The sequence below is a fragment of the Protopterus annectens genome, chromosome 7.part0, assembly GCF_019279795.1.
Source record: "Protopterus annectens isolate FY-2018-M chromosome 7.part0, PAN1.0, whole genome shotgun sequence".
NCBI lineage: Eukaryota > Metazoa > Chordata > Ceratodontiformes > Protopteridae > Protopterus > Protopterus annectens.
Genome location: NC_056739.1, coordinates 1,214,736,376 through 1,214,764,365, shown reverse-complemented (window position 1 = coordinate 1,214,764,365; position 27,990 = coordinate 1,214,736,376). Strand labels below are relative to the sequence as shown.

General features: G+C 44.4%; 1 protein-coding gene across 1 annotated transcript in view; it reads right to left on the bottom strand.

The window, feature by feature from the left end:
• The window catches only part of LOC122806151 (tetraspanin-3-like), a 288,513-nt gene that overhangs the window by 29,921 nt on the left and 230,602 nt on the right, over window positions 1-27,990 (bottom strand). The window contains exon 4 of the mRNA XM_044076388.1: window positions 656-739. Within this exon, the coding sequence (XP_043932323.1) occupies window positions 656-739 (84 nt within the window). The remainder of the gene's footprint in view (window positions 1-655; window positions 740-27,990) is intronic.

Below are 27,990 nucleotides of genomic sequence, written 5' to 3'. Positions count from 1 at the left end.
CCCCACTGCCACTGGTGAACAAAGAAGCCTCCCCTTTATCCAAGAAAGGAAACGGGCAACACAGGAACTTTCCAAAAGTCCAGAATACAGCAAAGCCTGTATTTGGACTACTCTAGGTCAGGAAAGACAGGAAACAAGGATAACTCTCTTGTTTTTTTTTTCTTTTTTGCAACAAACAGCAGGAAAATGCAATAAATATGTAACACAGGCTAGCACACTTGAGTGTGTAGCCTCAACAGGTAAATGCAACAAACAGGACAAACTTTAAAAGTGCAGGTGCAGAAACAACTTTAAACAGTTTAAAACAGTTCAAGAAGCAGAAATACTTGTAGTTTAGCTAGTGCTTTTCTTTTTGCACAAATTAGGCATCTTGGGCAAGGTCCCTCTGTTCATAATCTGTTGGTTACAAGGACTTATTTTCACAGATGAGACCAAGGGATTAAATTCTAATGGGAGCTTCAAAGAAAATGTTGACTTGGAATGGGAGAGAAAAAGAACTGAAAGTACATGCTGGATATTACCTGGCCCACAAAAGGGAAACTATTTAATGAAAACAATAAGCTAACATTGATCTCAGTATCATAAGTATGCTCATTTTATATAAGCTACACAGATATTTACATAACACACAGACATGGTCTTTCTACAAGTTTACCTGAATCACAGCAAAGGCCAGTGCAGCCCAGATGACATACATCATGATTTCCTGCAGCTTGCTTACCACAAGAACCTGGCACCCCTAGAAGGGAAAGAAACAAGTCTCATTTACTCAAAAGTAAAGCTCTTACTAAAATTAACACACACAAGTCTGATATAAAAGATTATAACAAAGCAAGTATTTAAAAAAGGTAAATACCTTTAAAAGATCACAGACTACAGCAACCAAAACATTTATATCACATCAATTAATGTGACTGGGACCTTCAGTGACCAGCTGCTTGTCTGGGTTCACCCATTCCACCAGTCTTTACATGGCAAATTTTTTGAAAGGTTCCATGCTCAAGACTGGACACACTCACTGCTGACACATGCAATATTTTCACTATGTAAAACATACCTAACCCTCAGACCACACCTCTCAACTGTCCAAAATTTTTCCATAATACTCAAATTTTTGTCTCATAATTTGGTCTGTTCCTCAATTTTTGGTTTTCTGCAAAATTACTGAGAACTGAAGTCAGAAAACAGCAGACTTTTGCGTTTTAGACTTCATACTTTCAAAGTTCATAAGAGCACTATTTAAAAATGTCCCCATTTCTGGGCCTTTGCCCCCCCCCCCCACTATTTATGGCTTTGTCCAGATTTATTGCACTATGAAGTTGAAAGGTATGCCCCACACCCGTAAGACAACCTCCAATCACAAGCAAGCACTAGTCTGAAAAAAATCAGTAAAGATTTGACCCGGTCATCTCATGATATGCCTATGTACGTCTAATGACTTAACAAGGAATCCACCAGCTAAGGCTGGGTGGACAGACAGCCCACCACAGAGAGATAATGGAATAGGTATTTGACACATTAAGGAGAGTCCTGTCATACAGCAACTGAAACCAAAGTATCTTACACCTGATATCAAGGAACCTCTCCAACAGGTCACTACAGCTGAGATGCATGCCTAGCATTAAACACCAAGGTGGTAACAGCAGGTGGGCAACACAAGGATAAAGGAGAAAACAGTCTTGAAATGCTGCCTCACCTGGACTCATGGAGGAACAATGTTCAGTGGAAAGTACGCACTAAAACTGGCCTCAGCACAGATACCTGCAACATGCTCGCATGCTTTAATCAAGCACGAAATGCAGCAACTCACCAGTGAAGATATTTGACCACAGTTTTCCAGTACAGCAGTTGACCACCTGATAAAAACCCAGCTAATCTACTTAGGATTTGCATGTCAACATGAGTTTTTATCTTAGATCAAGGTGGACTAACACCTGATCAGTCTTCCTTATCTTGTACATCCTCATCATAAACTTTATAGCTCACCGCACACATTTACAGCGGGAAAGGCCAGTTCCCCCTCTGGTTTCTGCCCAAAGAAAGCAGAGAGAAATGGACTAGTTTAGAGAAAATCCTGACACAAGTTTCAAGTAGAAACACAGGTTAATGCAAAGGCACACCTGGTCCATGTAAAAGACTACATGTGGTTCCTAAAATAAGGCATGAAGATTAAAGATCCTACAAGGAGCACTGATGATCACCAGGAGAGCTTTCTAAGGAATTAAATTCACTGCCAATAGGAAAACAGGTCCAAATGATGAATGGGCAAAAGCTTGTCAACTATGAAATTTAGACTTTTTGAAAAGTAAAACCTATTTAAAGGCCAGTGGAGCTGCAGCATTCCACTTAAGGAGATGGTTAACCAAAAAGGTGTTGGGCCACAGTCCTGCCAAGTGAAAGGACTCAACACACCTTTAACCTTTGAGATCCTAGCCAGGAGAACAAGCATGATCAAAGGATGTACAACATCGATCAGACCTTGAGTTGGAGTCTGCTGTCACTCCAACTGTCAGGAACATACCAGTCTAAGACCAAGTTATGTGTACCTTTAGGGGCAAGGATACTTGAAACCCACACTTGCTGATCACCAAGGAGATACTGATTTAGCCTTTCATGCATAAACTTTGTGATGAGGCAAGGGATCAGAGGGAATTCTGGAAAGGCACAAAGGAATCCCTCATGCCATAAAATGAAGGCATGAAGAACCATCGCTCCAACATACACATTAGGACCAAGCAGAAAAGGTATTAGACTGTACTCTCTTACATGATGGGCAAGACAATTGTTCCAGAACACCTGGACCAGAGGCAGCAGGATATGGTGCTTGTCACATCCACTCTACCTTCACCAGAACGCCAAGGCCATGAACATCTGTAAGTGATCTATTAACAGACAAATGACTGACACTGTAGATCATCCAGCTCTATGCCTATCAAGGCTATCCACAGGGAAGGACTCAAAGGACACTTCTCCCAATTTACAGCACTTACTATGGTCTGCAGTCAGTGGAGTACCTACTGCATGATGTTTACATAAGTCCTTGGATGAGATTAACAGGAGCCAGTCATACAGGCAAGGAAGAAAATGGAGGTCCTGCTCCAGCAACTCTGACTACCATGGTGGACACCTTAATAGGTACCCTAGTTAATGAGAAAAGCTCAAATGTGCCATATTAGAAGTGATGCCAGTCCAGAAGAACTGCCTTATGTTCCTCCTTGTGGGTCAGTGGTATCCTTCATGTCTAGTAACACTCAAAGTATCCTGAAGAGTCATCACTTAAGACATTTTTGATGCGATGGCCAAAGTCAAAGAGGTCTAAAATGGGATAAAATTTTTTTATCCCCTTCAAGCACAAGATAAGTGTCAGTAGAACTCCCGCCCATGTTCTGAATATTGGACAACCTCTAATGCTCCTTTCAGAAGCAGTCTGTGCTTGTCCCAAGAACTTAACTCAGATGGACTTGGTCTTTTCATCTAGACTCTTTCTGGAGGACGACCTATCAAGCTTCAAGTCATGCCACTAATCCCTCTGATAGTTGTCCACACACAGGTAAACACTGGGAACCATAGTCTCACCCCCCCAACCAAGAAACTCCCTGACCACAGTCAGGACTGCCTCTGCAGGGCTGGCAGATTCTTCCTTCTGGAGAACTTTGCAGACAAAGGAAGGTCAAGACTGTGTAATGCTTAAATACTTTCCTCAGACAAGGAAGGCATGGGCATCAAAAAGGCCCCAAACAAAGTACAGTTGTGTACACTTACCATAAATGTAGATGCTAGAGTATATTCACTGTTGCAGTCATTACATTTGGGTTATCTGCTTGCAGGTAGCCCTCAGTCGGCCTGATTATCAAAGTCTTGGGTCCTGCGTCGGTTGCTGTCTCATCTTCCATGATGTCAGGAAGTCAGGGGTATTAAAGCATGCAGCTGACGCCATTACATTAGTTTTTCTTGTCCCAGATGTCAGGTGCCCCCATAATGGGAAGCAATTATACATACAAGGTTACACCTCCAAAAAAAGCAAATACACCAGAAAGCTTTAAGCAAAGTAAGCAAGAATAGAGGTATAGTCAATAAAAGTCAGGGGGCTGGAGGGAAGGTAACCAGGACTGCAACAGTGAATACACTCGAACATCTACATTTATGGTAGGTGTACACAACTGTAGTATGTTCTTCGTGTTTCACTGTTACAGTCATGACATTTGGGTAGATTCCCAAACCTAAGGAAGGGAGGAGGCAATTAGATAGCATTAGGACCAGCTATAAGGCCCTGCAAGACTGCAGTGGCAAAATCAGCTCTGGATTTAGAAAAAATTGCCAAGTGGTAATGCTTGGTGAAGGTATGTGCAGAACTCCAGGTAGCAGCTTCTAGGATGTCCCAGGTAGGGACACCCCTGAGAAAGGCTGTAGAGATAGATGCAGCCCTGGTTGAATGTGGTCTTATCCCCTTTGTGGGGTAGGTTTTCCATGGTGCTTATAGCAGAAATGAATGCAATGGCCTATCCACTTAGAAATGGTTTGCTTTGAAATGGCCTTCCCCTCTGCCCCTGCAGCTAATGCAACCAGCAGCTGTTCAGATTTCCTGAGGGGCTTAGTCCTGTCCAAGTAAAATTTAAGTTGTCTGTGCACATCCAAGGAGTGCAGTATTCGTTCCCCTTTGTACTGTGGATTAGAAAGGAAGGTTGGCAAATGAATGGACTGATTAAGAGCCACACTGGATACCACCTTGGGCATAAAGGAGGGATTGGTCCTGAGGGACACCCTGTCCTCCTGAAAGATGATGACAGGCTCCACTGCCATGAGGGCCTGTAATTCAGACACCCTTCTTGCTGAAGTGATTGCTAGAAGGAAGGCTGTTTTCCAAGAAAGGAATTTCAACTCTGCATTTGTAGTTGGCTCAAAGGGAGGTAGAATGAGCTTTTCCAATACAAAGTTAAGGTGCTCTCCTGAGTGGTCTTAAGTTTTTGGCCCCTCTGAGGAATTGCTTCAGCAGCAGATGAGAGAAGAGGGCTGGCTCTATTATAAATGAGCTGAAATGGCCGAGGCATGAATTCTGATGGAAGAAAGGAAAGGCCTTTGTGAAGCATCTCAGTAAGTATTGAAGAATGTGCGGTAAAATGGGCACTGTTGTGTCCATCCCCTGTGTTTGCTTCCAGGAATAAAATCTTTTCCATTTTTCAGCATAGGATTTTCCAGTACTATGCCTCCTTGCCTCTAGAATGACATCCATCACTTACTGAGGGATGGTAACAGAGAGATACAGGCTGCAAGGCTCGGGGTTTGAAGCTGTGGGTGCACAATCTGGCCCTCTTGCTGGGACAGCAGGGCAGGGGTCTGAGGCAGGTGCCATGGTTCCAGAAGTGACACTGCGCAAGAGGGGTTACACCAGTGTTGGTGTGGCCAGCCTGGTGCAATAAGTACTGTCTTTGGTTTGTCCTGTTTGATCTTTAGTAGCACTTTGGAGAGGAGAGGCAGAGGGGAGAAAGGCATAAACTGTTAGTTTTTTCTACGTGAAGGACAGGGCATCCACTTTCCAAGCTTGTCTGTGGAGAATCCTTGTGCAGAATTTGTTCAATTGGTAGTTCTGAGGGGAGGCAAACAGGTCTATCTCTGGGCTCACTCATTTGTTTCTCAAAATGTTGAATATCTTTGGATCCAGCTTCCACTCGTGTGGGTCCACGAGATTTCTGCTTAGGTAGTCTGCCAGTGTATTTAGCTTGCCTGGCAGGAATTGAGCTTGTAGATGCACTTGGTAGCACCACAGAGCCATGGCTAGTCTGCAGAGAGGGTATGAGTGGGTTCCCCCCTGCTTGTTTATGTACCACATAACAGTGGTGTTGTCAGTCTTTACCAATAACTGTACTGGAAGAATGTGGTCCTTGAAGGCTGTCAAGCGCATTCTGTACAGCTAACATTTCTTTTGGATTGATATGCAGGTGCATTTGACTCTGCTTCCATTTGCCCTGAATGCACTGCCTTGCCAAGTGAGCCCCCCCTCCCCCCCGTGCAAAGTCTGATGCATCTGTTAGGGTATGGGCGGCAGGGGGTAGAGTGAATGGTAGTCCCTTGTTTTGGTGGCAGGCCTCTGCCCACCAAAGGAACTCCATCTTTACACACGGTATGATCGGAATCATTTATTCTAGGTCCTGAGAATGTGGACACCATAGGCTTTTTAGATACCATTGTAGTTTCCTCATATGCAGTCTTGCACATGGAATTAGTAGAATGCAAGAGGCCATGAACCCCAGAGCTTACAGTATTTACCTTGCAGATAGCCTACTTCAAAAAAACTGACCACAAAGAACCAGCTAAGTGAACTTGTTTCTCTGGCGTGAGGTAGGCCATCTGGGAAGTTGTATTCAAGCTTGCTCCCAGGAATACAATTTGTTGGCAGGATACTAGATGTGATTTCTTTTCGTTTATGGTGTACCCCAGAGAAGTTAGTAATTTCTTTACAAATGCCAGATGGTTTAATAGTATGTCCTGGCTTTCTGCCTGAATTAGACAATCGTTCAGGTATGGGTACATTTGAATATTTCGTTGCCTGCAAAATGCAATGACTGGAGCTAGGTACTTTGCGAATACCCTGGGCACAGTAGATAAGCCAAAGGACAGTGCAGAGAACTGATAGTGCATGTAGCCTGCCATGAAGCGTAGGTATCTTCTGCAAGATTCCCTTATTGGGATGTGCAAGCAGGCTTCCTTTAAATCCACTGTTGCCAACCAGGCATTTTTGCCTAGCATAGGAAGCAGCTAATAAAGAGTTAGCATTTTGAATTTTGGGATTACCAAAAAGGTGTTTAGGGTAAACAGGCCCAGGATAGGATGCCAGGAATTGTCCTTTCTGGGTACCAGGAAACGTCTAGAATAGAAACCTTGCCCCCATTCTTCTTCTGGGGCAGGTTGAATAGCACTGATGCTTAGAAGAGAGAGAACTTCCTTTTGAGCCTCTGCCCACTGATTTGGGGGTAGGTCTGGCCAACCGTTTGGAGTTGGTAAGGAGTGGAAGTGAATTATGTATCCCTGGGAAGCTATATTTAAAACCCATTTGTCTTTGGTAATGAGTTCCCAGTTTTCTGCATGCAGGGCGATCTTTCCCCCTAAAGGAAAAGTCAGTTGAGCAGGGCTTGGAAGGTTTAAAGTTGTCATTGTGACAGTTTACCATAGGGGGTGTCTTACTACTCCCAGCTTTGGAAGTGGGAGCTCCCCACTGCTTAGGCCTGTGAGTACCTTGGGACTGAAGCCTGGGTGTTCTGCTTGTTCTGGGATTGGATTGAGAAGGCCTGGAAGAGGCAGGAAAGGACCAGTTCTTAGAGGTCCAGTGCCTACTAATCTGGGAGGCTGTACTTGCAGGAAATCTTTAACAGTTTGCATATATTTAGTTTTTTCCTCCATCTTTTTAAGAACTATTACTGCTTTGTTGCCAAACAGGCAGTCTTGGTTTAAGGGAGCATCCAGTAATTTAGCTTTAACATGATCTGGCAAAGATTGCTCCTTAAGCCAAGCCTGCCTTCTACGTACAGACGCAGTGACAGCAGCCCTGCAAGATGCCTCTAATGAATCAAAACCACATTGCAAAGTATGTTTTCCAACTTGTTCAGCAGAATGCATTAAATCCTGTAATTCTTTACTTTCAGCACAGTCAGGAATCAACATATTTTCTGTTTAAGCAATCCAATAATATGCTGCTGACATGCGTGAATGGGCATACCTTCGTTGAAGGTTGTGCATCAGGGCTGGAAATTCGGCACGTAAAAATCTACTGCCAATCATTAGCGGACCGGAGTTCTGCTGTGGCAACCCCTAACCGGGAAAAGCTGAAAGACAACAACTTTAACATATGAAACTGGCAGTTTAAGGCCCTGATGGCCAAAGTTTCAGAAGTGTATACCTTCTTACCCCATCTGTCCAGGGCCCTGGAATCTCTATCAGAGGAGGTAGGGTTTTGGCAGTAGTAGCCTTAATGCCTTTGGGTCCCTGGGAAATGGTCTCAGGATCCGCAGTAGGATTCTTAAAGAGGAACTTGTGAAAGTCAGGTACCCTATAATACCGGTCAGGCTTTCTGGGAGCCGGAGGTAGAGAGTCAGGGGCCATGCTAGATTCCGACAAGGCATCATCTACAATGTCCAGAACAGGAGAGACCGCTAAAGGCCTGTGTTGAGGTAGGAGTAAGAATTCCCTAAGCCTCTTTTTGGAGTGAATAATAGTGGCTTTCCCAGCAGAAATGCTCCCTAAGAGTATGCAAGGTTTCACCGAAAGAGAAATCTTCTGGAGAGGAAGCAGAGGGAATGGAGTCCTCTGCATCAGAATCCTCATAGGTAGATAAGGCAACTCCTGGTCAGAGAAAACAGAAATTTCAGTGTCCTGATCAGAAGAATCAGAAGGAAAATCAGTTCTAGGTCTCTTAAGAGGGAGAAGGGTGGCTTCCCCTGATTAGAGTAATAAGGTCTTCAGCCATTCTTATTTGTTTTTTAGGCATAGGGGCCTGACCATGCGGTCTGGGCATCGGTTTTCTAGGCATGGATCAAGTTTTAGGCCTTGAAGAAGAAGATGGCGTTGGTTTAATATGCAAGTCAGTAGGCCTGAATACACCCTCAGAAGCCGGTGCCTGCACAGCGTCTCCAGACCCATCCAAGGTAGACACATCCGCAGTTTCCACAGTTGAAGAAGCATCTCGCGGCATACCGGACTCCGAATGGGTCTCAGTAGAGGCCTGTGAATCTGAAGTAGTGGGTATCAGAGGCTGCGAAAGTACCTCACTGAGTACAGGCACACTGGCGACTAGCTTAGGAGAAGCGTTGTTGGCAGTTTTGGACCTATATGGTCTGTATCTGCCTTTAGCTTTGCGTTTTTACGGAATGTCGGAAGTCGGGTGGCTTACCGAAGCCATTTCTGGATAACTGAACCGGGTACCAAAATATTTAGATGCGAAAATGGGCAACGAATAGTTCGAGGTTTGAATAAGGCACAAAAGCAAGGAATGCAGTACAAATGAAAATCTTTATGAGGTATTTGTTTTCAACAAGAAATACAATTGTTAACTTTTACTGACATCGGTTTAGAGCAAGAAAAAGGATCCCCAGCAGGGTACTTAGCTTAGTTGAAGACTTCGGATCTGAAACTCAAAAATGAAAATTTCAGGAGTCTGCTGACCGGCACTTGCGAACTGCTTCTGCTTCAGGCACTGCACAGCAAGAAAGACTGATGTAATGCCGTCCGATGCATGCTTTATACTCCTGACTACCTGACATCATGGAAGATGAGACAGCAACCGAAGCAGGACCCAAGACTTTGATAATCAGGCCGACTGAGGGCTACCTGCAAGCAGATAACCCAAATGTAATGACTGCAACAGTGAAACACAAATAACATCTATGCATTTCAACTCATGGTTAAAGAGCACTTCCCTTTTAAACTGATTATCTGTGATATCGCTTCTTAGTGGTGATCATTTGAAATGTCTGGATTCACAGTGAAAAGTCTCAAAATGAGGAAAGTGAATAACTGGAAATTTAAACTTACATATACTAAATCACAGAATGCCATTTCATGGAATATTCACTTATCAAAGGTATGCCAATCTCTTTGTTGGTATATGCAAGTTCTGGCTTGCCCCCCACATCACAGGGTATAGGATGGTTTACTCCCCTACAAAAACAAACAAATAAAAAAAGTTTAAAGGTGAGGAGTGATGTTTGACATTCACTTTTGTATCTTCAGTCCTTTTTTTCCATTTTTGGGGGCCTGGCATTGCGAATCCTCATATGTCAACAAGGAGTCCTTACTACCTCCTCCCCCGAGGAGAGAAAATAATCTCACCTATACCATCCTGCACAGGCATGTGCCTGGACTACATAAAATTCACTAAAAAATGTAAGTAAGCTGTGAAATAAAATGCCCGACAAGCCTGACACAGGAAGGTCTTTCAAACTTTTCCAAAACTTGACCAAGCAGGGATGACTGGTAACAGGACAGGCAAGACTGAGTGGGCGAGAACTCAAACCCAACATTGCAGAGAAGTGTGCACATGATTACACTGGCAAGACTTCTTGACTAACAGAACAGCAAAATGCTGTGGTCTTTGGGACTTTTGCTATACTGAAGTTATCACAGTGGAGATGACAGGAGGACTGGTACCTTTCATCTAGGGGCATTTCTAATGTATTCACCAGAGTCAAATAAGCAATTTTAAGGTGTTGTCAGACTTGGCATCTTTCATAACCAACTCAGACAGAACGATTAAGAGTGCAAGGTCCATCCTTGTTTTACCCCTAAACTGAGGAAATGCAACTTCTACAACTGTTTTGCAGCTAATGTTCATAAACTATTTGTGAAGACTGCCAGCCTAGCTAGATAGAATTTTGTACAAAATTCTATGTCACTGTGAATATTAATATGATCCACAGGCTTGTTTCACAAATGTATGAAAACTGTTATGTGCTAAGCTTCAAAAATGCAACCACAGTGCACCCTGCTGGAAGAAAGCTAAGTAAATAATTTTACAACTGTGTACGATCTCAAGCTCAGAGACATGATTGCCTGGGCTAGGAAATTCTTTCTATTGTCCTAAGACACATGTAAAGTGTGTCTTATTGCTGTGGCGTCCTGGCAGGTACAGATCAAAAAGAAATGTTAAAATGTTGAGTTCTGAGAGCCTGGGAAACTTCAGCAGAAGTACCAAGAATGATGTAATCCGAAATGACTCAGCAGTAATGTGTATTGTCAATTTAAGGGCCATCTCAAAAAGTAATAGCATTTTGTATTTGTCTTCAGATCTGACAACACACCAGCACCTCTCATCTATATTTGCTTGCTCTGCAAGTAGAATTTAGAACAGTGATTTCTCTTAAGAGATATATAGAGATATAACCAGATTAGTCTGTTTTCTATATTTATGTGACTATCCTACAATGTTGTTTTAAAGTATTTCCTGTGATTTCTGAACTCTCTAGTGTCACTGTGTTGAATGAATACGTATTGTCTTGTGTTTTTATTAAATATTTCAAACCTTTCAACTGTGGCCGTTTTGTGTAGAGATAATTTAAGCTCTCAGAGTACTTGCATGTATTTGGTGATACTGTATAAGCCACTCCAACAGCCTTAGCCCTGGGTTACACTTACTATTTGGATAACAGTAACATTGCACAGTAGAAATTGACACCTTTGGTAAGGGCCTTAAAGTAGCTGATAAGCGTAGTTAGTTGCAGTGGATTACTACCTTACAGCCCAGGCAGAAGGGGGCATAGCTAGTGGACCTGTACCAGCCTTCCCCAGGAGTGTCTGTGTGTTTGTATATAAACACAATCTCAAAGTGTGTGTGTGTCAGCTACTTGGGCAGGAACATGAAGAGATGTTTGGACAAAGAGGGTAATGGGAGGTTTGGGCTTGACTACTCGACTGAGATCTGAACCCTAGAGCTGTGTCAGTGGGGAGCCTCATTGGGGATCTGGAGAGAAAGAGAAATCTGCCCCAGACTGACTGTGATCTGTGTGTGCTCTTAAGGGAAATTGTACTTTACTGTGTGTACCTGTTATCCTCCCAATGTGGACGCCCCTCACTGGTAGTAGTGGTGAGGATTGAGGCTCCTTGATTACTGGGCCAGTGCACGGGTGGCACATTATGATTAAATGTTTTCCCATAAACAGTCTGCTTAAAGTAAACTGATGATGTGCAAGTAAAGCAAACATCTGGAGAACAGTAGTATAAATGAGATTTGGTGCATATCATGGATCATATAGTAGTCATGACGATGGGAGGCTATTAGGACAGAGGAGGGATGGGATACTACTTAGCCTTTGTTGTGGCTTTAGTTTCAATGGTATTTCATAACGTGAAAGACGCTTGGACTGTGCACTTCACATGAAAGACATGCTTGCTGGAGTACTCTAGTTACCTAGCTGGAGCATTCTGGCTGTCCAATATCAATTTGGAGAGAACTTACAAGGAACCTTCATCAATACTGGGATATAAATCTGGACATCAGCCGACTATCAAAGAGTTTTGCAGCAATACCATGTAAAGCAACAGGTTTTTACTAAATTATGGCAAAGTCTGCTTCACAAGCAAGGGGAGAGTTTTTTTTTTTTTACACAATATTTACGCCACCCAAACAGCTACACAATTAGCACAACCCTACAAAGTTGTGTTATGTAAAGACAGTATTTACGCTGCTGTAACGAGCCATCCAGAATGTCTTTTCCTACTGGATGAAGTTTGCTGATGTAAGACTGGCAAAAGACTGTATCCATCTATGCAAATTTAAAATTAAGAAATAGATTACCTTTTAAAGGACTTTTAGGAAAGGAAAGGAAAGTACAGTTTTGTACCTACCACAAATGTAGATGTAGACACTGCTGCAGTCATTACACTTGGGTTATCCTGCCTTTAGGCGGTTCCCCAGTCAGCCTGAGTTCCAAAGTCTTGGTCCGGCGTTGGTTGCTGTCACTTCTTCCCTGACGTCAGTGCGCCAGGGGGATATAAGATGCAGCCGACGCCATTTTCTTCAGTTTTTCTTGCCCCAGATGTCCCCAAATAGGTAGGCCTTTCAAATTGCTAGTAAAATATATATAATAGAAAAGCAAACAACCATTTTTAATTACCAGCAAATACTCCCTTTAGGAAAGAAGGGTAGAAGACCTAGGTACATACCAGAAAGTAAGAGGGGAAGGAGGGAGGGTAACCTGGACTGCAGCAGTGACTACACTCAAACATCTACATTTATGGTAGGTACAAAACTGTACTATGTTCGTGTGACACTGCTGCAGTCATTACACTTGGGTTGAATCCCAAAGCTGAGGTAGGGAGGATGGATCTATAAGGCATTAGGGGTGGCTATAAGGCCCTGCAGCACAGCAGTGGCAAAGCCAGCTCTGGATTTGGAATATAAAGGCAAAGGGTAATGTTTGATGAAGGTATGCACAGAACTCCATGTTGCTGCTTCTAAAATATCCTTGGTAGGCACTCCTCTGAGGTAGGCAGTTGAAGTAGCTGTTGCCCTGGTGGAGTGAGATCTAATGCTGCTAGGTACAGGTTTCCCATGATGGGTATAGCAAAAACGTATACAGTGAGCTATCCATTTTGAAATAGTCTGCTTTGAAATGGCTTTTCCCTGTGCTCCTGCAGCGTATGCTAGATTTTCTGAAAGCTTTGGTTTTGTCCAAGTAGAAGCTGTCTGTGAATGTCCAAGGAATGTAGTAGTCTCTCCTCTTTGTTCTGTGGTTTTGGATAAAAAGTTGGCAAGTGAATAGTTTGGCTTAGAGCCACACTTGATACTACCTTTGGCATAAACGTAGGGTTAGTTCTTAAGGACACCCTGTCCTGGAAGATGAGGAAAGGTTCCACTGCCATTAGTGCCTGTAATTCTGAAACTCTTCTTGCTGATGTTATTGCCAGTAGCAGAGCAGTCTTCCAAGAGATGTATTTTAATTTGGCTGTGTTAGCTGGCTCAAAAGGAGGTAATTTTTCCAAAACGAAGTTGAGGTCCCAAGTTGGTGTAGGTGCTCTACGGGTGGTCTCATGTTTTTAGCCCCGCTGAGGTACTGTTTGAGCAAAGGATTTGAAAAAATTGGTGGATCCGTGTTGTAATGAGCAGAAATGGCTGAGGCATGAATCTTGATAGATGAGAAGGAGAGGCCCTTGTCCAGCATCTCAGTTAAGTATTGAAGTATCTGAGGAATGTATGGGACAAGAGGGTCAAGGCTGTGTGTTTGGTTCCAGGCACAGAATCTCATCCATTTATCCGAGTAGGCTTTCCTGGTGTTAGGCCTTCTGGCCTCCAGAATGACATCCATAACAGCTTTGGAGAGAGGCAATGATTGCTTGGTTAAGGAATTTTCCATGCAGCTAGATTTAAGGTCTTTAACTGGCTGTGAAGTATCTGATTGTTGTGTTGCGTCAACAGCTGTGGGATTTGAGGCAAAATCCAGGGTGGTTCTTGTGCTAAGTTCTTTAAGATTGGGTACCAGTGCTGGTGTGGCCAGTCTGGTGCAATCAGGATCATCTTAGTCTCTTCCTGCCTGGCTTTTATAAGCACCTTTGGAAGGAGAGGTAAAGGAGGGAAAGCGTATACTAGTTTTTTCCAGCTGAATGAGAGGGCATCCACTTTTCATGCTTGTGGATGGTAGTTCCTTGTGCAGAATTTCTGTAGTTGGCAGCTCATTGGGGATGCAAACAGATCTAAGTCTGGTTTCCCCCAATTTTGTGCTATCATTCTGAATATTTGTGGACTCAACTGCCATTCGTGAGGCTCCATGATGTTTCTGCTTAGGTCGTCTGCCAGTGTGTTTTTCTCTCCTGGCAGGAATTGTGCCTGCAGATGAACTTAGTAGTTTAAAGCTGTGTTCCACAAGGTCATGGCTTCTCTGCAGAGAGGGTAGGAGTGTGTGCCCCCTTGCTTGTTTATTTACCACATAACTGTGGTGTTGTCTGCCTTTAGTAGTAGTTGTCCTGAATGTAGCAGGTCCTTGAAAGATGTAATTGCATTTTGTACAGCTAGCATATCTTTTTGATTGATGTGGAGATGTCTTTGTTCTGTAGGCCACTCGCCCTGAATACATTTTCCTGCCATGTGTGCTCCCCAGGCGTAATCAGATGCATCTGTTGTCAGCGTCTGCCTGGCTGTGGGTTGAGTAAAAGGCTGTCCCTTGTTGAGGTGACAAGCTTGAGCCCACTATTGAAACTCCTGTTGAAGGCAAGGAATTAGTGGTATAACTGTTTCCAAATTTTGACAGTGTTGAGACCATACACTCTATGTACCATTGTAGTTTCCTCATATGAAGTCTGGCATATGGAATTAGTAGTATGCAATATGCCATGTAGCCCAAGGCCTGCAGAATTTTTCTTGCAGGGAGTTGGGTTTTTGTTGCCATTAAATGAAAATACTGAGTCAGTTGTCCTTGCTTGTCTGGCGTGAGATAAGCCATCTGGGCCGTTGTGTTTAAGCTGGCACCCAGGAATATTATCTGTTGTGAGGGCACTAGTTTTGATTTCTTTTCTTTTACTGTGTACCCCAGGCAACTTAACTTTTTTACGTACCCCAGATGCTTTAAAAGAATGTCCTTGCTCTGCTTGGATTAGGCAGTCGTCCAGGTATGGGTAAATTTGAATTCCTTTTTGCCTGCAAAATGCAATTACTATTGCCAGGCACTTTGTGAAGACCCTGGGCGCAGTAGATAAGCCAAAGGGCAGTGCAGAGAATTGCTGGTGCATTGAACCTGCTAGAAATCTGAGGCATCTTCCGCAGTTTTGTCTGATAGGGACATGCAGGTATGACTCTGAGATCCAAAGTCACGAGCCAAGCTTTCTTGCCCAGCATGGGAAGAAGCTGCTGTAGTGTCAACATTTTGAATTTCGGAATATCCAGGTAAGTGTTCAGAGAAGAAAGGTCCAGAATGGGTCTCCAGGCTTTGTCCTTTTGGGGAACCAGAAAGAGTCTTGAGTAAAATCCTTGTCCTTGCTCTTGTGGTGGTACCTTTTGAATAGCTCTCATGTCCACGAGTGTTGTAATTTGTTTTTGAGCCTCTGCCCATTGATTTGCTGAAAGATTTGGCATTCCTTTTAACCTTGGAAGAGTGTGGAAGTGGAACCTGTAACCTTGAGATATGATGTTGAGAACCCATTTGTCTTTGGTGATGCAATGCAAATTGTGATAGAAAAGAGCCAGTTTTCCTCCTAAGGGGGCTGCCAAGAGAGACGTTTGGCAGCTGTAGTGGGAAGTCATTGAGACTTGTTTTTTATAAGGTTGAGGCCTGTCTTCCCCTTCTTTCTGGCCTGGTGTACCCCATTGTCGAGGTCTGTAAGGGCCTTGTGTCTGACCTCTACCTCTTGGATGTCTAGATCTGCCCCTTTGAGGTGTCTGTGACTGGAAAGGACCAATTCTTTGTTGGCCAATTTCTGCTAAAACGAGGAGGTTGAATCTGTAAAAAATCTTTGACCATTTGCATAGATTTTGCGTTATCCTCCATCTTTAATGCCTCCTCTGCCTCAACTCCAAACACATCCCGCTGCAAAGGTGCATCCAATAATTTGGCCTTAACATGATCTGGTAGCGTATGTTCTTTTAACCAAGCATGCCTTCTAATGACAGAGCCTGTAACTGCTGCTCTACAGGAGGCCTCTAAGGAATCAAAACCACATTGCAAAGTATGTTTTCCCACTTGTTCAGCTGCATGCAATAAATCCTGCATTTCTTTCAAATTAGGAGGATCTGAATCTGGAAGCATCTTTTATTTCAACTGAGACATTAAAAACTGCTGATATTTTAGTATGTGAAACTGGCAATTCAAGGCTCTCATGGCTAAAGTTGCAGATGTATAAACTTTCTTGCCCCATCTGTCTAATGCTCTGGAATCTGTCAGAGGGGAACTGGGTTTTTAGCTGATGAGGCCTTAATCCCTTTGGGTCCCTGAGAAATAGTTTCAGGGTCAGCAAAGTACAGTTTTGTACCTACCATAAATGTAGATGTTAGAGTGCTAATACAGCTGCAGTTATAACAGATGGGTTCTCCTGCCATCAGGCGGGTCCTCGGTCGGCCGAATTCCAAAGTCTAGGTCCGGCGTCGGTTGTCGTCGCTTCTTCCTTGACGTCAGTGCGACAGGGGTATAAAGGAACCAGCCGACGCCATTTTCTTCAGTTTTTCTTGCCCCAGATGTCAGGTGCCCCCAGAAGGAAGGCAATACATAAATTTGTGTAATAAAGCAATGCAATATAATCAAAATACAATAGTTGCAAGCAAATACACCATAAATGAATACCCCAATCAGGTTGTATGAGGAGGTGTTAGCCAATAGGCCTGTCCCAAAAGGGGAAGGAGGGAGGGAAACCTGGTCTGCAGCTGTATTAGCACTCGAACATCTACATTTATGGTAGGTACAAAACTGTACTATGTTCATCGTGCATACAGATGCAGTCATAACAGATGGGTAGAATCCCAAAGCTAAGAAAGGGGTGGTAGGCACTAGGTGGAACTAGGAGGAGCCAGGATGCCCTGCAAGACTGCAGTGGCAAAGCCTGCTCTGGTTTTGGAGTATAATGGTAGGTGGTAGTGCTTGGAGAAGGTATGCACAGAACTCCAAGTGGCTGCTTCCAAAATATCTTTGGTAGGAACTCCTCTGAGGAAAGCTGCAGAGGTAGCTGTGGCCCTTGTGGAGTGAGATCTGATGCCTGTCAGTACAGTTTGCCATGAAAGGAATAGCAAAAACGTATGCAGTGGGCTATCCATTTTGAGATTGTCTGTTTGGAACTTGGATTTCCTTGAGCTCCTACAGCAGAGGACACAAAGAGCTGTTCTGATTTTCTGAAAGGCTTTGTTCTGTCCAGATAATAACGTAGTTGTCTATGGATGTCCAAGGAATGTAGTAATCTCTCCCCTTTGTTTTGAGGATTAGAGGTAGGTAAGTGTATGGCCTGATTCAAAGCTACCCTAGATACCACTTTAGGCATAAAGGACGGGTTGGTTCGTAAGGAAACTCTGTCCTGATGGAAGATGATAAAAGGCTGCACATCCATGAGAGCTTGTAGTTCTGAAACTCTACGAGCTGAGGTAATAGCCAGAAGGAAAGCTGTTTTCCAGGACAAATATTGCAAATCTGATGAGGCAGCTGGCTCAAAGGGAGGCAAGGTCAGTTTTTCTAGAATGAAATTGAGATCCCAAGCAGGTATTGGTTGCTTCCTTGGGGGTCTTAGATTCTTAGCCCCTCTGAGGAACTGTCTTAAGAGAGGGTGAGAGAATAAGGGTGGATCAGTGTTGTATTCTGCGGAAATGGCTGAGGCATGGATTTTGATGGAGGAGAATGAAAGTCCACTGCTTAGCAGCTCAGCTACATACTGTAGTATTTGAGGTAAATTCAGTTTTCCAGGATCCTGGCCCTTTTTCTCATTCCAGACACAAAACAGTTTCAATTTTGCGGAGTAAGCCTTTCTAGTTGACGGCCTTCTGGCCTCCAAAATGACATCCTGCACCTCCTTGGAGAGTAGGGTCTGTTGTGATGCTAAGGAATCTTCCATGCGGCTAGATTGAGTGTTTTTAGCTGGCTGTGAAGAGTTTTGAAGCTGTGCTGAATCAGGAGAAGAGGCATTAGAGGCAGGGTCCATGGTGGGGAATGTGTCAGGCTCCTCAGGAGTGGGTAACAGTGTTGTCTTGGCCAGTCTGGAGCAATGAGAATCATCTTTGGTCTGTCTGCTCTGGTTTTCAGTAGAACTTTGGGCAGCAGAGGAAGAGGTGGGAAGGCATAAACTGTCATTGATGTCCAACTGAAAGAGAGAGCGTCCACTCTCCAGGCCTTTGGATGAAAAATCCTTGAGCAGAATTTTGTCAATTGGTGATTTTTGTGGGAGGCAAAGAGATCTATGTCTGACCTTCCCCATGCTTGGATTATTTCTGTAAAAACTTTTGGATGCAACTTCTATTCGTGTGGATCTGTCATATTTCTGCTTAGGTTGTCTGCCACCGTGTTTTCCTTGCCTGGCAGGTACTGTGCTTGTAGTTCGATTTGTAAGTCCATGGCCCTGTTCCAAAGTGACATGGCCAGTCTGCATAGGGGGTATGAATGCGTTCCTCCCTGCTTGTTTATGTACCACATAACTGTGGTGTTGTCCGTTCTTATCAATAGTTGACCTGGTTGCAGAAGGTCTTTGAAAGATATAATAGCATTTATTACTGCTAGCATTTCCTTTTGATTGATGTGAAGGTGCTTTTCTTTTTGGGACCATTTGCCCTGAATGCACCAATCTGTCATGTGCGCCCCCCAGGCGTAGTCAGAGGCGTCTGTTGTGATGACTTGATTTGCTTGAGGCTTGCTGAATGGAAGACCTGTGTTTGTTTGGCATGCTTGAGCCCACCACAGAAATTCCTTTTGTAGACATGGAATTAGTGGTATTATTGTTCCCAAATTGTGGCTGTGTTGAGACCATAGGTTTTTCAGGTACCATTGAAGTTTCCTCATATGCAGCTTTGCACATGGGATTAGTAAGTAGATTTCCCTTGCAGTCAGCCTGGTGCAATTTGCTAGTGCTCTGAAGTATTGAGTTAGTTGCCCCTGCTTCTCTGGCGTGAGGTAGGCCATCTGGGTGTTTGTGTCCAAGTTGGCACCCAGGAAAATCATCTACCGAGAGGGTATTAGCCTTGATTTCTTTTTGTTGACTGTGTATCCCAGAGAATTCAACAACATTATTACATAAGCCAGATGTTTCAGGAGAATGTGCTTGCTGTCCACTTGGATCAGGCAGTCGTCCAAATAGGGGTATATTTGTATCCCTTGAAGTCTGCAGTAGGCAATTATTGATGCCAGGCATTTCGTGAATACTCTGGGCACAGTAGATAAGCCAAAGGGCAATGCAGAGAATTGATAATGGGCTGAACCTGCAAGAAATCTGAGGTATCTTCTGCAATTTTGTCTGATTGGGACCATGCAGGTATGCCTCCTTGAGGTCCAATGTTACCAGCCAAGACTCCTTGCCCAGCATGGGAAGAAGCTGCTGTAGAGTGAGCATCTTGAATTTTGGTACAAGTAGAAATGTGTTTAGGATGGATAGGTCCAAAATAGGTCTCCAATCTTTTCCCTTCCTTGGTACCAGGAATAGTCTGGAATAAAAATCTTGACCTTGTTCGTGCGTAGGTACCTCTTGAATCGCTTTCATGTCTATGAGATCTGTAATTTGCTTTTGTGCCTCTGCCCTTTGATTGTGTGGCAGGTTCGGCATGCCTCTCATTTTTGGAAGGGTGTGAAAATGGAATCTGTAGCCTCTGTTTATAATGTCCAGGATCCATTTGTCTTTTGTGACAATATGCCAATTTTTTTGAAAATAATGCCAGTTTTCCTCCTAAGGGGGCTGCCACTTGAGTCTTGCTTGGCATGCAAAGGGGAAAGTCATTGGGTTTGCTTTATGAATGATTGCGAGTTATCCTCACCACCTCTTTGTGTAGGAGCTTGCCACTGTCCGCCCGTCCTCTGCCCCTCGGGCGCCTGTATCTACCTCTTCTTTGGGGTCTGTCCATGGCTGGAAAGGACCAATTTTTGGAAGGCCAATTTCTACTGAAACGTGGGGGTTGTACCTGTAGAAAATCCTTCACAGTTCGCATTGATTTAGCTTTTTCCTCCATTTTCCTTAATACCTCCTCAGCATTAGCACCAAATAATACATCCTTTTGTAGAGGGGCATCTAGTAATTTAGCTTTGACATGATCAGGCAAGGTTTGTTCCTTGAGCCAGGCATGTCTATGTATGACTGATCATGTAACAGCAGCTCTACATGAGGCCTCTAGAGCATCAAAACCACATTGTAAGGTATGCTTACCCACTTGTTCTGCACTATGCATCAAATCCTACAACTCCTTCAAGTCTGGTTGTTCAGGTTGTGACATTTTACTTTTCAATTGTGATAACAAACACTGTTGGTATTTTAGCATATGGAACTGACAGTTTAAGGCCCTCATGGTTAAGGTAGCCGAGGTATATACCTTTTTTCCCACCTTTCTAAGGATCTGGAATCTCTCTCGGAAGGTAATGGATTTTTAGCAGTGGAGGCCTTAATTCCCTTGGGGCCCTGTGAGATGGCTTCTGGGTCAGCAGTATGGCTTTTGTATAGAAATTGGTGAGTCAGGAACCCTGTAGTACCTGTCAGGCTTGACCGAGGCTGGAGGCAGATAATCCGGGTTAAGGCAGGCCTCCGAGTAAACATCTAGGATGTCCAAGACAGGAGGTATAGGCCAGAGGCCTGTGCTGAGGTAGCAAGAGAAATTCCCTAAGCCTTTTCTTGGAATCTGAATAATCTTGGCCTTCCCAGTGGAAGTGTTCCCTTAAGGTATGCAAAGTTTCCCCGAATGAATAATCCTCTGGGGGGGATACAGAAGGAATGGACTCCTCTGCAAAGGGGAGTAAGAATGTTCCTGATCAGAGTGCCCTGAAATAATGGAGCCCTGATCAGAGGAGGGGGATTCTTCCTCCACTCTGGGCTTTTTGTCCGGTGGGGGTTGAGAACCCCTGATAAGAGTAATTAAATCCTCAGCCATTTTAAGCATCTGTTTTTTAGGCATGGGGCCTGGAGATGGGCCCTGTGTAGCTTGTCTGAGTGCATGGCTGCTTTAGACTTAGTGAAAGCCTTGATGGAAAAAGAAGAGGAAGGTCTGAAGACACCTTGAGTGGAGGTAGACCTGTCCACATTGTGAGGTTCAACGCCAAGAGTGGCTTCGGTATCTGTAGTCAGGGTCTGGGCCGAGGAGCCTGAGACCTCGGGCACAGGAGACACCGCCAATGAAGTGTCGTCGGTAGTCAGGGGCTGCGTAGGCACCTCGCTGAGAACCGGACCACGTGTAGTCGGCTTTGGCGTGGTGTCGGTAGAGGCCGCGGACCTCGTGTGTCGGTCCTTATCTTTGCGTTTTTTAGACAAAACTGGAGTCGGAGTATCCGACGACATAATATAGTTAAATGTTTTTCCAAAATAATGCTGGGCGAACTCCGCCCGACACTTAGTGCGTTTACTGAATGTAGCACAAAAGCGACAGACCGAGATGTCGTGGTCTGGGCCTAAACAAGGTATACAGAGGGAATGGAAATCCTTATGTGGTATTTGCTTCCCACATGAAATACAATTGTTAACTTTGTCTGACATTGGTCTGAGGCAAGAAAAGTTTCCCCAACGGGGTACTTAGCTTTCAAGAAGACTTCGGTTTCAAAATTTTTCGTAATTTCAGGAGCTGGTCGACCGGCACTTGTGAACTGCTTCTGCTTCGGGCACCGCGCGGCAAGAAAGACTGAAGAAAATGGCGTCGGCTGGTTCCTTTATACCCCTGTCGCACTGACGTCAGGGAAGAAGCGACGACAACAGACGCCGGACCTAGACTTTGGAATTCGGCCGACCGAGGACCCGCCTGACGGCAGGAGAACCCATCTGTTATGACTGCAGCTGTATGCACGATGAACATCAGGGCTTTTGTATAAAAATTTGTGAGAGTCAGGGACTCTAATATCTATCTGGCTTAACTGGGGCTGGTGGTAAGGAGTCGGGGTTTAAGCTGGATTCAGCGTATACATCATCCACAATATCTAACAATGGCAGAATAGCAAGGGGTCTGTGTTGAGGCAATAAACGGAAGTCTCTGAGCCTTTTCTTGGATTCTGAGTAATCCTGGCCTTCCCAGTGGAAATGTTCCCTCATGGTATGCAAGGTCTCCATAAAAGGAGTAGTCCTCAGGCGGAGAGGCTAATGGAATAGATTCCTCAGCATCAGAATCCTCATAAGGGGGTAAGGAATACCCTAGGTCTGAGGATGAGTCAGTGGAAATGGACACCTGGTCTGAAGATTCATAGTCTGCATCTTGTCTGGGCCTTTTATCTGGAGGGGGTTGGGACCCTCTGATCAGGGTGATTAGGTCTTGGGCCATTTTTAGCATTTGTTTCTTAATCATGGAAGCCTGCCCTGGAGATTGCTGTGCCTGTTTCTTTGCTTTTAAGGGAGGCTTAGACTTAACAGAGGGTTTAATGGTTAACTGGGTAGGTCTGAAAACACCCTCTGAAGCTGTGGATTGCTCAGCTACTTCGGTTCCCTCTGTAGGATTAAGTTCGGTAATCTGAATACCAAGAGCGTCCGAAGGCCCAGCCAGCTCCACGTGGGAGTCTGAGGTGGTCTGTGGTTCTACTGAAGCGGTCGTCAGGGGCTGCGTAAGTGCCTTGCTGAAAACCGGAGAACCGGCGACCTGCCTAGAAGAGGCCTCGTCGTCAGTTTTGGGCCTCGGATGCCTGTCCTTGCGCTTTTTATGAATTCCGGTCGTCGGAAGTTCACGGCATGGTGTAATTAAATTTTCTGCCAAAATAATGTCGGGCAAAATCAAACAGACGTTTAATAGTGCGCTTGTCAAACCTAGCACAAAACCGACAACCAGTGACGTTGTGGTCTGGGCCTAGGCATGGGATACAGTAGGAGTGGAAATCCTTATGAGGTATTTGCTTCCCACAAGATATACAATTATTAACTTTTACTGACATCGGTCTGAGGCAAGAAAAAGTTTCCCCAACGGGGTACTTAGCTTTTTAGAAGACTTCGGTTCTGGATTCGGAATGAAAATCTCAGGAGTTGGCCGACCGGCATTGGCGAACTGCTTCTGCTTTGGGCACCGCGCAGCAAGAAAGACTGAAGAAAATGGTGTCGGCTGCATCTTATATCCCCTTGGCGCACTGACGTCAGGGAATAAGTGACCGCAACCGACGCCGGACCAAGACTTTGGAACTCAGGCCGACTGGGGAACCACCTGACGGCAGGATAACCCAAGTGTAATGACTGCAGCAGTGTCACACGATGAACGTCACCTGAATAGCCAGCTGTATAAAACACTGAATGAAGACGAATAATCGTCCTGCTCCCACTACTATGCACAGAATCAAGAATTCTATTCTGGCCATGACCAATTCTTATTTGATAAATTTAAGTTTGTATTTTAATTTTAAGGGACTCCTACTTTAATTTTAGTTAACACTGTTAATGTGAATATTGTATTAAAAGATGTGAAGCATGATGGATATATGAATGATAGAAGGTTTCTCTTCAGGGAAGACTCGTGTTAATTTTCAGTTTCTGTGCTGCAATGATTTTTCTGGAAGCTTGCCTTCCCATACTAAAATGGTACTTATGACTGACATCAGTAATTGATGTGAAAAGGACCTAGTGCTTGTTTTTCAGTGCACTGCAGGCTAATAGTGATTTGAAATGCTTGAACTACTGGTGATGTGGTGAAATCACAGCTCCCTCTGAAAAGGAATACTAAGACACTAAAGGAAAATCAGAAGTAAGCTGAACAGATTAAAAATTGTATAAAATCAGGGTGGTGGACAGGAGAAAGTGTTCTGGCAAGGCAAGCTTCCAGATGCCTTTTGGCTTTAACTGTTCAGCTTATGTTGGGAACTGGAGACCACTTTGATGGATACTGGTCACAGGCAGAACGACGAGATCTCCATCAATGCTGACATCCTCAGTTTCATGCATGAGAATTCCAGCATCAGAACCCAAGGCTCGCAGAGAGGCCTTAGGAACAACCAATGGTAGGACGGATACAATACGTGAAGTCCTACCACTATGCGAAAGTGAGCAGCTTCTGCAGGGGACATGCCACAAGCTTTGACAGCAAAATATATCAGATATAGGAGCTGCTAAAGCATCTCAGGCTTATGGGTAGCCTTCCAACTGTCAAGCCTCTCAATAAGCTCTCTCTTTTAGGCGCTCCTCTGAATACTCTTTCTTTGCAGAAGATACAGTGGATTTAGCAGACACCATGGTGGCCTGAGACCAGCTGTATGCCCTTCAGTGCTAAATAGCCCCACAGAGACTAAGGCTGAGGCTTGACTGTCTTAGCTTGAGATAAGCACAAAGGGGGCAACTGGGCATCTCGCACATTGGACCGGAGAATATACTTGCTGTGAAAATCTTTGTGGTATTCATCTCCTGTAACCAATATATACCTGCTTACTTTCTCTCAGACCAACTCTTGTTAAAAAGTAATGCACGCTAGTAAACAGAAAAAAAGTAATGCATGCTAGTAAACAGAAAAATAATATAGCAGATATGGACTCCAATCCTACACACTGGAATTCTAACACCCATTCACTAACAGTATCACTAAAAGCAAAGTATAACTGGTTAAGCAAAAATAAATCAGAAAAGGAAACAGTTTTCAGAAGAATCAGAAGTATGAAAGGAAAATATTAGTTCTCATACTTGACTCGAAGCCCAAGTCCTTCAGCAGTCTATGCAGATTCTAACACAGTGCTAGGGGGTTCTTGGCTGAAAGGAAAAAGCTCAAGGGGAAAAAAAAAAGTTATGTACTCACCATAACGTTCCATCTGAGTTATTGCTTTTCATTGGTCTTCAACCTGTGGGAATACGGATCCAGTACGGATCTGACTCGACGCATTTTCCAGCATCGGAACAGAGCTCCAAGCTCCTCCCCTACCCATAATACCCCCGTCTCCCCCCTCAAATCAAGTTTTCTGCAAACAGTAGCACCCCACCCTAACCAAGTGCCTAACACTCTGGCATTAGTACCCTGAAAGCACCATAAGGAAGACAAAGGTTTACCAGAGTAGGGCAATGCCTCTTCTATCTGGTCTACCACACAGCCCTCAAAAGGCATGGGGGGGGGGGGGGGGTGGCTGAAGACAAATGAAAAGCAACAACTCAGATGGAAAGTACAGTTGTGTACCTACCATAAATGTAGATGTTTGAGTGTATTCATTGTTGCAGTCATTACAATTGGGTTATACTGCTGGCAGGCTACCTGCAGTTGGCCTGAGTTCCAAAGTCTAGGTCCGGCGTCAATTGCTGTCACCTCCTCCCTGACGTCAGTGCGTCACAGGTATAAAAGATGCAGCAGAGGCCATTTTCTTCAGTTCTTCTTGCCCCAGATGTCAGGTGCCCCTAAAATGGTAGGCTAAATTATGCCAATAAGCCTGCATGTACAAAAAAAGTATAGTTTTGTACCTACCATAAATGTAGATGTCAGATAGACATGCAACTGCAGTCATAACATGTGGGTTGTCCTGCCTCAGGCAGCCCTCGGTCGGCCGGATTCCAAAGTCTGGGTCCGACGCCGGCTGATGTCGCATTTCTCTCCGACGTCAGAGCGGCTGGAGTACATAAGCATCAGCCGACGCCATTTTCTTCAGTGTTTCTTGCCCCAGATGCCAGGTGCCCTCCAAGGAAGGCTGTAATCAAATTGTAAGACAAAAACAGAATTCCAAACAAATACATGAGCAATAAACCAAATACACCATAACAGATATCCCCAGCTAAGAGTAAGAGGGATAGGAGTGGACCCTAGGCATAGAGGGGTATGGAGGGAGGGAAAACCCGACTGCAGTTGCATGTCTATCGGACATCTACATTTATGGTAGGTACAAAACTGTACTATGTCCTTCAAGAATGCAACTACAGTCATAACATGTGGGTAGAATACCATAGCTTAGCTGGGGGAGGAGGTTTGCTCTAGGAAAGAGATGGTGTGGCAATCAAACCCTGCAGGACTGCCGAAGCAAAGCCTGCTCTGGATCTGGAATATAGAGGAAGATTGTAGTGTTTGGAGAATGTATGCACGGAGCTCCATGTAGCAGCTTCTAGAATGTCCTTGGTAGGCACCCCTCTTAAAAAGGCTGTAGAGGTGGCTGTAGCTCTGGTGGAATGTGGTCTGACATAGGCTGGAACAGTCTTTCCATGAAAGGAATAACAGAATCTGATGCAATGCCCAATCCATTTAGAAATAGTCTGTTTTGAAATTGCTTTTCCTTGGACTGCAGGCGCGTAAGCTACAAAAAGCTGTTCAGACTTCCTACTGGCCTTGGTTCTGTCCAGGTAGTATCGAAGTTGTCTATGAATGTCCAAGGTATGCAAAAGTCTTTCCCCCTTATTCTCAGGACTGGGGAAGAAAGCAGGCAGATGAATGGCTTGATTTAGAGAAACCCTAGATACCACCTTTGGCATAAAAGTAGGGTTGGTCCTTAATGAAACCCTGTCTCTGCGAAAAATAATAAAGGGTGGTATTGCCATTAGGGCCTGTAGCTCCGAAACCCTTCTTGCTGAGGTAATTGCCAACAGGAAAGCTGTCTTCCATGAGAGAAATTGCAAGTCTACTGAAGCTGCTGGCTCAAAAGGAGGTAGAGTCAGTTTTTCTAAGATGAAATTGAGGTCCCAGGCTGGCACTGGGGCCTTCCTTGGTGGCTTAATGTTCTTGATTCCCCTGAGGAATTGTCTTAGTAAGGGGTGAGAAAAAACAGGAGGATCAGTGTTGTATCTAGCCGAAATAGCAGATGCATGTATCTTTATTGAAGAATATGAGAGGCAGCTCTGTAACATATCTGCCAAATATTCCAAGATAAGTGGGATGTTCAGTAATGATGCATCATGTCCCTTGCTGGTATTCCAATTGCTGAATCTTTTCCACTTTGCTAAGTAAACCTTTCTGGTGGATGGTCTTCGAGCCTCTGTTAGTATCCGCTGAACTTCCTTGGAGAGAGATAAGCTGAAGTTATTTAAGGGATCTCCCAGGCTGTTAGCTGCAGTGTCTGAAGGTTTGGATGCAGTGTTTCGAAATTGTGTTGAGTCAAAAGTAGAGGCCACTGAGGGAGGGTCCACCTCCTGGTGTGACATATGCTCCGTAGTAGTGGGTACCAGTGTTGCCTTGGCCAATCCGGAGCTATTATGATCCCCTTGGGCTTCTCTGCTTTGATCTTTAGTAATACTGAGGTCATTAGTGGCAGAGGTGGGAATGCATAGATCGCTAGGGAGTTCCAGTTGAATGAAAGGGCATCTATTTTCCAAGCCTTTGGATGGTATGTCCTTGTGCAAAATTTTGGTAGAAGATGGTTGAGGTGAGAGGCAAATAGGTCCACTTCTGGCTTGCCCCATGTCGAAGTGAGTTGTCTGAAAACCTTCGGATGTAACCTCCACTTGTGTGGATCTGTGAAATTCCTGCTTAGGCTGTCCGCCAACACATTGTCTTTTCCTGGAACAAACTGGGATTGTAACTGGATGTTTAGACTCAGAGATTTCTCCCAAAGCTGCATTGTCGGTCTGCAAAGGGGGTAAGAGTGGGTGCCCCCCTGCTTGTTTATGTACCACATCACAGTGGTGTTGTCTGCCCGTATCATTAAATGGCCTTGCTGGAGTTGGTGTTGAAAAGCCTCGATGGCATGCATTACTGCCAGCATTTCCTTTTGGTTTATATGCAGATGTGTTTCCTTTGGTGACCATTGTTCTTGTATACACCTGCCTTCCATGTGCGCCCCCCCATCCAAGGTCTGAGGCGTCTGTAGTCATGGGTCTGTGTTATCTGTGGTTTTTTGAATGACATACCTGTATTTTCCTGGCTCACCGAGGCCCACCATAGGAATTCCTTTTGTAGGCATGGAATGAGTGGAATGATTGTCTCCAAGTTGTTGCTGTGTTGAGACCAAATGCTTTTTAGGTACCATTGAAGCTTTCTCATGTGTAGTTTTGCTAATGGAACCAGTA